This window comes from Cucumis melo, chromosome 9 (genome assembly GCF_025177605.1).
Source record: "Cucumis melo cultivar AY chromosome 9, USDA_Cmelo_AY_1.0, whole genome shotgun sequence".
NCBI lineage: Eukaryota > Viridiplantae > Streptophyta > Magnoliopsida > Cucurbitales > Cucurbitaceae > Cucumis > Cucumis melo.
In genome coordinates this window covers 13,069,707-13,084,248 of record NC_066865.1, presented here as the reverse complement: position 1 = coordinate 13,084,248, position 14,542 = coordinate 13,069,707, and the positions used below count along the sequence as shown (strand labels likewise).

Below are 14,542 nucleotides of genomic sequence, written 5' to 3'. Positions count from 1 at the left end.
TTGTTTTTAATAAAACTAACGTGACAGTTAGTATTTTATTAACGTGTTGGTTAAAAAATTATTTTATAAAATGACAAAATTGTTGAAATTGTTTGTAAATATGGCAAAATTTTTATTTAGATAGACATCTATTAGTATGTAATGTGTATGTATGAGTTATATAAGTTTTATCGGGTGAATAAAAAGTAGAATTTTATTATATTTGTAAATATACGTTAGCTAATATAAAAACAATCGCTAAACAAAATAAAATACAAAGTTTGAATTTACATCTACATCAGTAATATAAAACAAGAATGAAAAGGTTAGATTATGAGTGATTAAAATTGAATTGATTTTGATTTGAGCTTATTTTATATATTCCCGAAGAGGGCAAGAAGGGAGATCGAGTACTAAAAAAGATGAGGGAAAATGCAGTTATTGTGACTATAAATTCAAGTCATGCATATTCCTCATGAAGTCGATTACTTCCTTCTCAAAGATTTTAAGCTTCTTCTTCTTTTGTTTTGTTTTAAGAAAAGAAGAGCATAAGAAAACAATACTCTTTGGTTCTTCATTATTATATCCAATTTGATCCAATCTGTGTGCATTTTCTCTTTCCAACTTTAGGCATCGTCTTCTTAAACATCTCCGTGAAAATCTAAACTCCGTGTATCCATTTTTCCAAAAATTTCCTCTCATTTTCCGCGCGTGATTCTATCAATCCAAAAAGGAAAAAAAAAAATGCTTTTATAAAGACATCCATTCTGCACGGTAATTAATCTTCTTCCCTATTTCCTCTCCTCTGTTTCTCTATATCCTCCATGTTCATCTCCATCTCCTATCCTTCGCGAACTTTCCAGCTGAACCTTGAGTTCAGCAATTGACTTCGCCTTTTTTTCGTTTCTCCTCTTTCCTTCAAATCAACCATGTAGATCTTCAATGTCTCTCACTTCTTCGCGCAATTGATGCAGGAAGAAGGTACAATTTATTAATCGGCGCCATAAGTCGTTGTTGATTTATGTGTTGAAAGCCGATGGCCGTGAGCGGCGGAAGAGAGAAGGAGGAGGAAGCTGGAAACTACCGGCGGCCGGATTCGGATGGAGAAGTGGAATATACGGTGGAGAGCGTTCGTGAACGGATCACATCGTCCAGAGGGAGTCGATTCAATTTGATTCAGACACAATTGAGGATTGACCAGAATCGTAGAAGATTTAGCCGTGAAAATCTCATCAATGGCATTAAGTGCCTCGTTATCCTCCCTGACAGCAGGTTCGTTCGAACTTCAATTTCAAAATTATTTTCAATCAATTCTCAAAACGTTTCGGATTCTCCCCTGAATTTCTGTATTCTTGCTGCCTCGCTATTTCCGCTTTCATTTCAGTTTACTCTTTATTTTTCATTTTTTTTCTTTTCTTAAATTGCTATTTGTTTGATAATTAACAACAGTTCGTTTGAAGAAAATAAACAATATACATAAATTTGGTTAACGTTTCTTAACTTCGACTTTGAAATAAAAGTTGAGCTCATTACAGGTGGAGTATATGAATTTGAATATTCATATTTTAGACAACATGAATTATAGGTTTACTTGTGAACATTTGCATAATAATATTTCATAAATTCGTAAATTGAATATTGTCTAGAAATGTGCATAGCTGTATCTTTTCATTGAAGTCACCCTAAACCAAGAAAAATAGTTTACTTGGACAGAATTTTTAAAATTTAGAGTCGATCTGTTTGATAATTTATATATATATATATATATATATATATATATATAATTCAAGTCGTCTATTTTTCAATTTTTATAATATTTTATACATTAGTTATTTTGTCAAATTATTTTGAAACAAAGATGATCTATTTTGAAAACATTTTTAGAAAAATGGAAGACAAAGTAAAGAAAGGCATTGTACTTTGGGCTAAAATTTTAAAAGCTCAAAACTGGAAGTAAGATTACAAACTAAAATTTGAGACTATAAATGACTTTACCATTAAGGGTTTTAAAATTACCTAAACCCTTTTTGTTCATATAAAAAATTTATAAAAAAAAAATTACAATTTTAAAAATTACAATAATAAGATTAGATGTGGTCGAAATAATTTGATTGTAAAAGATGTACTTTTTTCCATTTAGCAACTGGATGTTACATTATTTTATTTTATAAATCTCACACAGTTTTTAAATATTTATTTTATGGAGAGTAATAAGTGAAGGTAAAAGTAAAAAGTAGTCTTTAACAATAATAAAAAGAATTCCACCATTTCCAAGCATTGAATTTAGTTTAAGTTAGCTTGAAGTACGAAGGAAAGTTGGTGGTGTTCCCGCCATTATTGTCATACATGTGGCAAAGGAAGTTGTTGAAGGTTCAAATACTTGTGGCCAATTTGTGTTTGCCAAAACTCGAAACAATTGGAAAAAGACAAGTGATAGATCTACAAATGGACGATAGGATATTATCTTTTTAGTTTCAAAAAAAGAAAAAAAAAAAAAAAGAAAATTGGTTCTTGACATTTCATTAATTAAATCGTAATTTGAGGTGGCATGGGTGGTCACACAGAAAATAATATTTGGTTCTTGCCCCTTTCGGTCACACCTCACATCAGCTGCCATTTTGACAGCTTTGCCTAAGTTTTAGGAGTAAATTTGGGTTTCTGAATATTTCTATGTTTTTTTTTAAAAAAAAAAGAATTATTAAATCAATCTTTCAAGTCTTATTTGCCTTGCCGTATAGGGTATTTACTCAAATACTATATATATCATTTTTATGTATTATTTAAGTTTTTATATTTGAACTCTAAAGGCTATGTTTAAAAGCATTTTTTGTTTTCATTTTGATAGAATACAAATATGGTAAAATATTATAGTCTCATCAAGCAATTTTACGTTAAATTGTAATTTAAATGATTATTTTGAAAAATTAAAATTTATTTTCAATAACTATTACTAGTCGGTTGTTTTCACCTTCCCTCTTCTGTTATTGTGAATGCATGTTTTTGTGTTTGTCAGATCTATTTTGAAGATTTTGGCGTTTTTGGTTTTTATGAGTTGGATGTCCTTTTCCAGGGTAGGGAAAGTTTACGATTTTGTTTAGAAAAAATGGAGGAAACAGTGATGGTTATAGAAAGGTCAACTTATTTGGGATTTAGTTTGCTCATATCATATTATTATAAATATTATTTTGGGATTGTTGGCAAACTTTCTGGGTAAGATTGCCACGTTGACACAAGATAATTAGAAAAGCATTTTAATTTGGTATTTGAAGAAGGTCGCAAATTTTGGTTTCCAAACTTAAAAACCACAAAAGAGTCAGAGTCACAACCTTTCTTGGATTGTACCTCAACACGTGGTTGTGCAGACCAGGGGTTTGGTGTTTAATTCTTTCCAAATTAACCCTAATACCAATTTTAAATTTCTTCCATAGTGATGGGTAAAGATATATACATACATTTGGGATTTTATTAAATTGTACGGTATTTATATTTGTATCTTAAACTTACATTTAAATTGTTTTATAAAAATTTGTCAAAAATAAAAATAGAAACTTTTTATCTTTTAACAAATTTGCTATGTGAAGTCTAAATAATTTATCAATTATTTTTTATTTCTGCTATAAAAAAAATTTCTTTGAATTTATTATTATTAGGAAAAGAATACTTAGGACCCTTTTCTTATATATACAGTAAAATAAACTAAAATATTTATAACAATTTAAAAATATTTTCAACTATTTTATTATTTACAATAATTTTTAAAAAAATTTTTGTCAAGTCTTTCAATTTATTTTTTATTTAATTTATAGGTTTCAATATGGTACACATTTGTTTTTTAAGTTTGAATTTGATTTTAATTTAGTCTAAATTTTAAAATCTTACAATTTTATCCATTGACATTTAAGTTTTACTTCAATTTAGTTTCTAAATTTTAATATTTATATTTTTATCTTAATTTTTACTAAATACTTATTTTCTGTTTTCAATATTAATGTATGTTAATAAATTTCAAATAATTAATGAAATCATAAGGAGAGATTATTATAACACGTAATTGAAATTATTTACAAATAAAGTAAAAATCCTTTAATAAACTAAATAGTTCCAATTTTTTTCGTTGTTTGAAAATTTTTCTTATGTAAAATATGTTCAATGTACAGCAAAAACTAATATAAGATTTTATAGTCTATCCGTGTCTATTAGTAATAAATGTGTTGTATTTAATGAATTAATAGATATCGGTTGAGATTGGATATTTAATGGAAAATTGAGGTTAAACATATAAAATTTTGAAATCAATTGATAAAGTTATGATATTTTGACAATTAGGAACTAAATTGAGATCGGAATAAAAACTAAAAAAAGTGTAATGTTTTGAAATCCAGTGATTAAACAGAAAGGAGATCAAAGCCTTCAAATTCACTGATATTCATATCTGGAATATTTTAACATGAAAAAGGATTCCGCACAATCCGTGTATATCTAAAATTGATCTATATCTGTATCAAGTTTATGAAAATTAGATTTAAGAAAATAAAAATGGAGGGAAAGTGAGCGAGGAGTATAAACTTTTATGGTAGAAATTGCCTAAGATGAAAATGAGAAAAAATGAGCTAAGGAATCAAAATAACGTAAAGGGCATCCTAAATTTCGAACCCCGTGATGAAGAATTCCTAAGAAACATCCCTTAAAATTTAATTTTTTTGTTCAAGATTTCATTAAATGGATTCCCACAAAAAGCCTTCAAAGGGTTCTTTTTTTTGTCCTCAAGAGAGAATACTTTTGAAAGACAATCTTACTTGAATAGCTACAGCATTCTATAGGTTGCTATGTTCTTCCAAATGAAAGAATCTATATCAGAAATGATGCTGAACTATTGTTCCATCTTTGTATTTGAGTGAAAATGTCCAATTTTTATGTATTTATCATATTACCTTTTAAAATGTTTATCAAGAAGAAGAGAAAACTCTTTTTAACTGAGTTAGTACTCGTGCGTTGTCAATCCCAACATAGCTTGGTGGATAAAGACACTAATCTTAATCCATCGGATCCACCCTGCAATTGCAATGGCTGAACTAAAAAAGTGCATGAAGTGTTACTCAAGTTATTAAATAATATGAATGCAGATGGTATAGGGCGTGGACGAAGTTCATACTGATATGGGCAGTGTACTCTTCCTTCTTCACACCCATGGAATTCGGGTTCTTCAGGGGATTACCGGAGAATTTATTTATACTCGACATTGTTGGACAGATTGCTTTCCTCCTTGACATTGTTTTCCAATTCTTCCTTGCCTACAGAGACAAACAGACATACCGAATGGTCTATAAACGCTCTCCAATAGCACTCAAGTCAGTTACCTTTCCTTCCCAATTCATTCCTTTTTCATTTGCGTATCACTCTGTTTTTGAATCTATATGAGATTAATGCTCACTTTTTGATAGTTCAAATATAAATAAGTTTAGTATAATTTTATTATTGGAGTGGAAGCGTCTTCTGTGTGATTTTATTTCTCTGAAGAGAGGTATTATTTGGTGCATATGGGTAATGAGTCTATATCCAGATTGATAATGGCCATGATTTCACGTAATATGTTATTTTTTTTGCTCTGCAGGTACTTGAAATCCACTTTTGTGACTGATTTGCTTAGCTGTATGCCATGGGACATCATTTATAAGGTAACACTCTACTGAACTTTCTTTAATTATTCTGAAGAGTGTCTGATGGAAGCAAAATAGACCTAGGAGGTTTTACAAAGTTAGAGGTTTAGTTAAAAGAGTTCTGCTCATGATCATTCTTCATGTACTATAATTTGCTATGGCCTTTATGAAAATTGTATCCTTCGATTTCTTATCTAGTTGGTAATTATGCAATTATATTCAAATTGCCATCTTCTTGAATTCACAATGGGGAAACTCGTTGGCTTGTGACCATCTTTTATATTAATTAGTATTCCCTGTACAAGTATACAGATTGTTGACTGTTGAAACTTGAATAATCCTTTCGGTGCAAATACCTTAAACTCTTCTCGGATATATATATATATATATATATATATATATATATACACACCTTATACATCTGATAGCATCACCCGTTTTAATACTCTTCTCAACTGCAAAGATATATTGCTAGATACTATTGCGTTTTAAAGAATGGAATTTTTTTTATTAAGGTTGTTTCTACATTTGTTTGAACAGGCTTGTGGGAGAAGAGAGGAGGTGAGATACCTTCTATGGATAAGGTTATTTCGGGTGCGGAAAGTTGATGCTTTTTTTAAGACGATGGAGAAGGATATACGTATTAATTATATGTTTACTAGAATTGTAAAGCTACTTGTTGTTGAACTTTACTGCACACATACTGCGGCCTGCATCTTTTACTATTTGGCAACTACTCTTCCCGCTTCTGAAGAAGGGTACACATGGATCGGAAGCTTAAAACTAGGGGACTACAGTTACTCACATTTCAGAGAGATTGATTTATGGAAACGCTACACCACATCTTTATATTTTGCCATTGTCACTATGGCCACTGTTGGTAAGTTGGACCATCTTAACGTCTTCGGTGACAATTTTTTGAATCAATGAAATGGAAATGCATGAACTAAAATGAACTAGTTCCCTGTTTCTTTCTCGATCCATGTATCTCAAAAACTGTTGATGCTTGTTCTGTTTAATTGAATATTAGAATAATAACCTTCATTTGTTGGTTGTTTACTGGCATTTGAAATTCTGATTCATTTCTGCTGTGTTTTCTCTAATCCTTGATTGTTTATGAACAGGTTATGGTGATATACATGCAGTCAACTTAAGGGAAATGATATTCATTATGATTTACGTGTCATTTGACATGGTTCTCGGTGCTTACTTGATTGGTAACATGACTGCATTGATTGTAAAAGGATCCAAGACGGTGAAATTCAGGGATAAAATGGCAGATGTAATGAAATACATGAACAGAAATAGACTTAGCAGGGAAATCCGTGATCAGATCAAAGGTCACTTACGTTTACAGTATGAAAGTAGCTACACTGAGGCTACTGTTCTACAGGACATACCAATATCAATCCGTGCTAAGGTAAACACTGATTTTCAATTTTACATAATTTAGTTTAGATGTAAAATATAATGTGATAACATGAACATATTCGTTTATCAAAGCAATGGCATTAGAAAACATGCCTTCTTTTCACTTTCTTTTATCATATCTTTGATTTTGGACGAGCAGAGAGTAATGATTTGCATATTCAAATCAGTGTTGGTTAGCTTTCTATTCTGTCATATTTTTGTTAGGAAGTAGGCTCTTTCTTCAGTGCATAAATGAGGTTGGGTTGCTAGCATGACGATATTTCACTTTATGCAGATTTCCCAAACACTGTACTTGCCTTACGTTCAGAATGTTTCTCTCTTTAGAGGATGCTCTCCAGAGTTCATCAATCAAATAGTAAGCATTTTATTTTCTAGTTGTAACCAGATAATTTCTTTTTAAGAAAGTAGTTTTGATTTTCTTGTGATTTCTTTGGTTTGTCATTATAGGTTATTAGACTCCATGAAGAGTTTTTTCTGCCTGGCGAGGTGATAATGGAACAAGGAAATGTGGTTGATCAACTTTATTTTGTCTGTCATGGTGTGCTGGTATGACTTCACTCATCATAATTTTTGTTTCCAATAATTTATTTTGCCAGTACCAACTTTTTTCCGTGGATTGTTTTTTCCTTTGTATGTGCACTTGCCCTCATCAACTTATGTAGACTTCTTCAGGGAGAGGGGAGGTAGTTTTGGAATTTGGTTCCGATGTTTATCTTTGGAACATCTGATAAATATTGGCTTCCTTTGTAGTTTAAGGCTGTGTTTGATAAGAATATATACGTCTGATTAGATTGGTGCTACATGCCTTGAATACTCATTTCTTAATACTTCATCATATTTTCTGTTCTAGCCTAGTGTCCTCTTATTATTTGCCTTTGGAAGGGGCCCGAAATATTGTTGAATATTAACAAAAAAAAAGAATGCTGAAGCTCTTGACAAGTTAACCATATTTCTGCAGGAGGAATTGGGAATAGGACAAGATGGTTCAGAAGAGACCATAGATTTACTACAACCCAACAGCTCTTTTGGAGAGATTTCAATTCTTTGCAATATTCCTCAACCTTATACAGTTCGAGTGTGTGAATTGTGTAGACTCTTACGCATTGATAAGCAGTCCTTTACAAATATCCTTGACATATACTTTTACGACGGGAGAAAAATCTTGAACAACCTTCTAGAGGTAACCCAATTTCACTTGTGTAATTTTGGTTTCAAGTTGCTGAATTAATTTTCTAAGAGCTATGGTTTCTAAGAACCCTGAACTTTTGTACTTGCTTACACAATTCAATTACGTAATTTCGTTTCTTTTCCATACCTGAAGGGAAAAGAAACAAACCTTCGAGTTAAGCAATTGGAGTCAGATATCACATTTCATATTGGCAAACAAGAAGCTGAACTTGCTCTCAAGGTGAACAGTGCAGCATATAATGGAGATCTGTACCAATTAAAAGGTCTTGTTCGAGCTGGAGCTGATCCAAACAAGACTGATTATGACGGGAGGTCGCCTTTGGTATGGAATAGACTTTTATTGTTTTTGTTATAGTTATACTAAAGTATTTTTTCTTGGAATTGTTATTGAATTACTTTGGCTAAACGATTTCTTGTTTTTCCACAGCATCTTGCGGCATCCAGAGGATTCGAGGATATAGTAGCTTTCCTTATTCAGGAAGGTGTAAACATTGACCTTAAAGGTACACTATAGGCAGTAGTATACAAGTTTTTGGAGGTTTTCTTCTTCTCTTTTACTTATTAATATTGTGTTGTCTTTTTTCCCAGATAATTTTGGCAATACACCATTAATGGAAGCCATCAAGAATGGGAACGACCAAGTTGCTGCTTTGCTTTCTAAAGAAGGTGCTTCATTGAAGGTTGATAGTCCTGGTAGTTTCCTCTGTACAGCAGTTTCAAGGGGTGATTCAGATCTTGTTAAGAGATTATTGTGCTATGGAATTGATCCCAACTCCAAAGATTATGATTCTCGAACTCCGCTACATATAGCTGTCTCAGAAGGGCTAACTTTGATGGCAAAGTTGCTTTTAGAATCTGGGGCTAGTGTTTTCTCGAAGGACAGGTATGCAAATAGAACATAAAACAATACATTGTGGTCTAATAATGGAGCCTACTTGTCAACCCTTTTGAAAGCCCTGTGGAAAGCACTTCCATTAATGATTAAGAAAAGTTTGCGTTCATATTATTTCATCCTTGCTATGGTCATTTGATACTGCAGATGGGGAAACACTCCGCTTGATGAAGGCCGAATTTGTGGAAACAAAAGTATGCTTAAGCTCTTGGAAGAGGCAAAAGCTTCACAGTTGTCAGAATCTCCTTATTCCTCTCGAGAATTCACAGGTTTATTGAGCTTCCATTTTACTTCTCAAGAAATCAAACTTGAAAATGATTAGCATAAAATAAAAAATGAGCATTTGTGTTGTTTTTGTAGACAAAAAACCCACAAAGAAATGTACGGTGTTTCCCTTCCACCCATGGGATCCTGAAGAAAACAAAAGACCTGGAATTGTGCTATGGGTTCCACTAACCATTGAAGAGCTCATCAAAGAATCATCAGAACAGCTACAAGTTTCAGGTGAATGTTGTATATTATCAGAAGACGGAGGTAAAATTCTTGATGTCCATATGCTTGATGAATCTCAAAAGCTGTATCTAGTTCCTGAAACTCATTAAAATGGGGGCAATTGGTTATTGTTGTGTGGTAATAATAATTTTATAGCGAAGCCATTCTTCACCTTGGCTTTGTTGTCAAATTAGAGATGAGTGTAAATATAATGTTGAAGAAAAATAAGAGCCTTACAAGGTATTCCTTTTCTCCATTGAAATGGTTTTTGGGCTCCCATCGTCACCATTTCTTGTTCTGAATTGACCTAAAGGAAAGTTAGAAATGAATGGCCTAAGCTATCTTGGGAAATGTCATTACTTGAGAATGAAGGAAAATACAAACTTCTTTATTTGCAGCTCTTGTAAAATGCTTCCCTGTTTTGTAACATACTCTTAAGGCATTCTATGCTTGCTTGCTGGAGCGCCTTTCTCTCCTGTCTCTGTTTTCTTGAGCTTGTACGCCTCTCCTTCCTCCTCGGAAGATTTGAGTTTTTGTTTTTGGAAGGTAAATATTCTTAGTGTGAATCTCCTGTGCTATAATGTATGGATGGGCCCTTCATTGGAGGCCCAAATAAAAAATGACCGAGTTTTTAAGAGTGAATGTAAGTGGGCCTCTTACTTGCCTTGACACGTTGTGAATTTACTAATTTGTCAATGAAATCCATCCATATACTTGTAAATGAAAAACGTTATTCGATACACGTATGCACAATGCTCGATGCTCTATGCTTTATGTTTTATATTATATGCTCTATGTTATCTCCTAGATACTAAACACTCGATATTCGATGCCTAGGTACCTTCTACTCGATATTTGATGCTCAATACTTGATGCTCTAGATTTTCTTTATAGTAAAATGTTTATCACTCAAGCAGATACTTAAAGAAAAAAAATGAAAAAAGAAAAAAAAATGAAGAGTAGAAATGAAAGAAAAAATGGAAAAAGAAATCAAAAAAGAAAAAGATGCAAAAGAATAAAAAGGATAAAGCGGAAGAAGTGCAAATAAAACACAAAGAAAATAATGGTAGAAAAAGAAGAAAGGAAGAAAAGATTGCAAAACGAAAAAAAGAGAAGAATAAAGCATTTAAAATTAAAGTCATAATTTTACAAGGATGCCATAAGCAAAATATGGCTTTTTATTGGTTTTAAAAAGTGGAGGAAACAGTGAAAATAGCAAAATATTGGATAGAAAAAGAAAAATAGAAATCCCAAAATTATTTTGATTTATGGCAAAATCGTTTGTCAAATTAATTTTTCTAATTTTTTTGTCCGACTTTTATCCCTAATGACAATTACTCCCATGCAAATGCAATGTATTTGTTGAGATAAAAAAAATTAAACAAAATATCACATAACACGAATATAGTGTATTTGTAAACACACCCACTTTTGGTAAATCTTAACTAAATCAAAAAATATATTATTGTTGCTTGAACCAACATCCTCAATTATTAGGATACAAAATCGAGTAACGAATTTTATAGGGGTCTTTTTAATAATATAACAAAGCGGCAAGTTATTTACCATCTATAGAACAATTTCATAAACAAAAAAAGTCCATAGACCCACAATGCGAAATACCAAAGATATCCCAAGAAACGCGCGATTAATCGTCCGCGCGCGACTGATGTTAATAAACGACTATTAGACGGCATCATATAGAATAATGTACAATTTAGGGGTGTTCAAAAAAACCGGTAACCCGACCAACCCGGATTACCCAACCCAAACCGTAAGGGTTGGGTTGGGTTAGATTTTATATTGGGTTGGGTTGGGTTAGAAATTGAAGAAAAAAAGGTTGAGCCGGGTTGTCGGGGTTGTGCAAGTTAGGGGTAGGGTTGACCCGGCCCAACCCGATTATATATACATATATAGATACATATATATACACCTAAAACCTAAAAGTAAACCTTATTTTGAATTAACATTCTATACTTGAAATTTGAATATATAACACACATATATATTTGTCACATTGTACCTTGAATAATAATTTGTTCACCTTGCATATTGAAAAATAATATGAAAATTTGTCTAAATAAATTATGGAGAGATGAAAAAAAAAAACAACCCGCCAACCCAACCCGGCCCAACTCGAATTTTTTGGGTTGGGTTAGGTTGGGTTGACCTACGAATTGAACCGATAGGGTTCATTTTTTGCCAACCCGGATACTTTGGGTTGGTCCATAATTTTCCTCCAATCCGGCTCAACCCGGCTTATGTACACCCCTAGTACAATTGATACATGATCTTGTAAATTACCAAATACATAAACGATCAACAATAAACGCTAAACGATAACAAAATATTTTAACGATCACATAAATTATCTTTAACGATTATCTCATATGTGCATCTAATCACGTTTGAAAATATAAATGATAATCATACACGATTTCGTACATTATATAAACGATAATCATATATATAAATGATAAGGTAATAAACAGTAAAAGATGATGAAAAAGTTTAAGTATACACGATCGTGTAGAGAAATTTCAACGATCGTTTATATAAGTATAAACCAAAATTCATAGAAACTCCAATAAATCGTAATCACAAAAATGTCATCCAAATGAATGGGCTATAAAAAGGTGAAGAAACTTGCTCAGACTTTTTCTTTCATCGTCTTCGTCGTCAATCGTTTACATCCTGGTAACTACAACAGAACTGTCGTGATCGACGATCTGACTTGCATACAAAAAGGTTTGAATCTATATTCATTTCGATCTATCTCTATCATCCACATATATCTAGCACGATCTATATCGCATACAAAGAGGTCTTAATCTATATTCATTTCGATCAATCTATATCTATCGCGATCTATCCCACATACCAACATGTCTGTTTCTACATTGATTGTATACATTTCATTGAATATAACTTATATTAGTCTCCTTTTTTACACATAGATGGTGAGCAAGAATCAACAAGCATCGTGTAGCAAATCAATAAGGTGTAAAGCAAAGACAGAAGAAATAAAAATAAAGAAAGAAAAAGGAAAAAAGGTAACAAACTAGAATGTAAATATCTGTCTGTATAGCGTTGTATGTTTGTGTATCTTTTTCTTTATAGTGATCTGCATTCGTAAATTTGTTTAAACTTACCCTTGTTTGAAACATACTATTTATTATGTCATTCAACAGGTGAAACACTACCCAAATTACATTATTATGGAAGATGAACAAAAAAAACCTTAGAATTATTGTATACTACAACTTAGAAACATTGAATCCGATTAAGTTAAAAATTGACAAAGAATTCTCTCTCGAGTTTTGACAAACAGTCTTTTTGGCCAGTTCCTTAACATTAAAATGGCCAAAATACCAACACAATTCCTGAATTTTCTATTAAGAAAATAATGTCATACAAAAAAAAACTAATGTCCTTGCTTTCAGCTTCAATGGACATATAGCAGAATTTGGGCTGAAAGACTTTTGTTTTGTGACTGGATTAAAAGGTCACAAATTCCCTGAGTTAAATCTAGGAGAAAAAAAAGAAAATTGTTTGAAAAATTCACTTTTCCGTCATGATGACTTTATAACAAGAAAAGATATAGAAAAAACTTTTAAAGCGTTGTGCAACGAGAAAGACTCATTGAAAGAAAAAGTAGTTAACCTCTATATCTTAGAAGCATTTTTAATTCCCAAATAGCAATACAATCACATAAATCTCCTACATCTAACATATTGGATAATGAAGAAATCTTCAAAGGCTATCCATGGCGGAGGTTATCATACATCCTAACATATCAGTTCTTGAAAAAAGCATGCTACAGTGACAAGGATGTTGTATACCTTCAAAAATTTCCCCTAGCTTTAGTCTATTGGGCTTTTGAGAAAATACCAAGACTTTCCAATTTAGATGTTGGGTTTGGAAGAAAGCTTGCAAGCCACCAATTGTAACATGGGAATGTTTGGAAACAAGTGACTGGAGAAATCTAAACATTGATATTTTTGAATATGAGAATGTAAGTAAACTTAGAGCATGCTTATATATATGTCTATCTAGATAGACAATGAAAAATTTTCTATTCATCTATATCTTGAATAAATGATGATATAAATCTATCACTGTTTATCATTACCTTTGCTACTACTTTTTCACTAATAATCTAATATCATTTTATTTGTAGTTCTCCATGACACCTATGGACTCATTAGAAGAAGAGTCTCAAACAATTTTGAGATATTTCAAAAATATTGAGAAGTAGGAAAGAAAAGAAAAAGTAGAGCAACAGGAAAAAAAGAGAGAAAGAAATGGGAAAAAACCATGAAACAAATAAAATCTTAAATGAAATAAGTGAAATCAGAAAAAATCAAGAAAAAATAGAAACATAATAAATATTATTAAGATAAGGAATAAAAGAAATAAAATGCATGTTGACAATGGTTATGACAAGCTTGAATGTTCCACCACCATCAGACAAACTTCAACAACAACAGAATGAGAAAGAAGTTGCATATACAAAAGTCGTAGATAAAAATAGACCACAAATATACTTGTAGCCTTGATCTTCTTGATGATGATGAACAAGTTAATATAATGGTGAAGTATGTAACAACAAATTGTCCTACGGTTAGTGCCTTATTCATTTTCCACTCCTTTGTTTTGTTTAATGTTCCTCAATTTCCAAATAAAATAAAACAGGATCATGTTGTTTCTTTTTCTTTACAAGAAACTGCTGTTTTGGAAAGACAGAGTAGTTTGGAAACAATAGCAACTACAGATTTAGAAACACCCAAAACACAAATATTGTCGCAGGTTTAACTCTTTTCCAAACAATAAAAATAAATTGTATAGACAAATATAATTTATCTCTCTGGATGTGTTTTCTTCATGATGTCTCTGAACATTC

General features: G+C 31.7%; 1 protein-coding gene across 2 annotated transcripts; it reads left to right on the top strand.

The window, feature by feature from the left end:
* The first annotated feature begins 428 nt into the window (after window positions 1-428).
* LOC103499301 (potassium channel SKOR) lies at window positions 429-10,420 on the top strand. Of its 2 annotated transcripts, XM_008462282.3 has the most exons (14): window positions 429-753; window positions 954-1,251; window positions 5,103-5,327; window positions 5,591-5,654; window positions 6,177-6,516; window positions 6,761-7,056; window positions 7,342-7,422; window positions 7,515-7,613; window positions 8,026-8,247; window positions 8,389-8,577; window positions 8,683-8,758; window positions 8,844-9,138; window positions 9,295-9,416; window positions 9,508-10,420. In XM_008462282.3, exons 2-14 carry the CDS (start codon window positions 1,016-1,018, stop codon window positions 9,747-9,749), a joined length of 2,487 nt encoding a protein of 828 aa, XP_008460504.2. In that variant the 5' UTR covers window positions 429-753; window positions 954-1,015; the 3' UTR covers window positions 9,750-10,420. The 2 variants fall into 2 exon arrangements, with proteins under 2 accessions (XP_008460504.2, XP_016902567.2); XM_017047078.2 differs by lacking the exon at window positions 429-753 and having other exon boundaries at window positions 760-1,251.
* The last annotated feature ends 4,122 nt before the right edge of the window (window positions 10,421-14,542 follow it).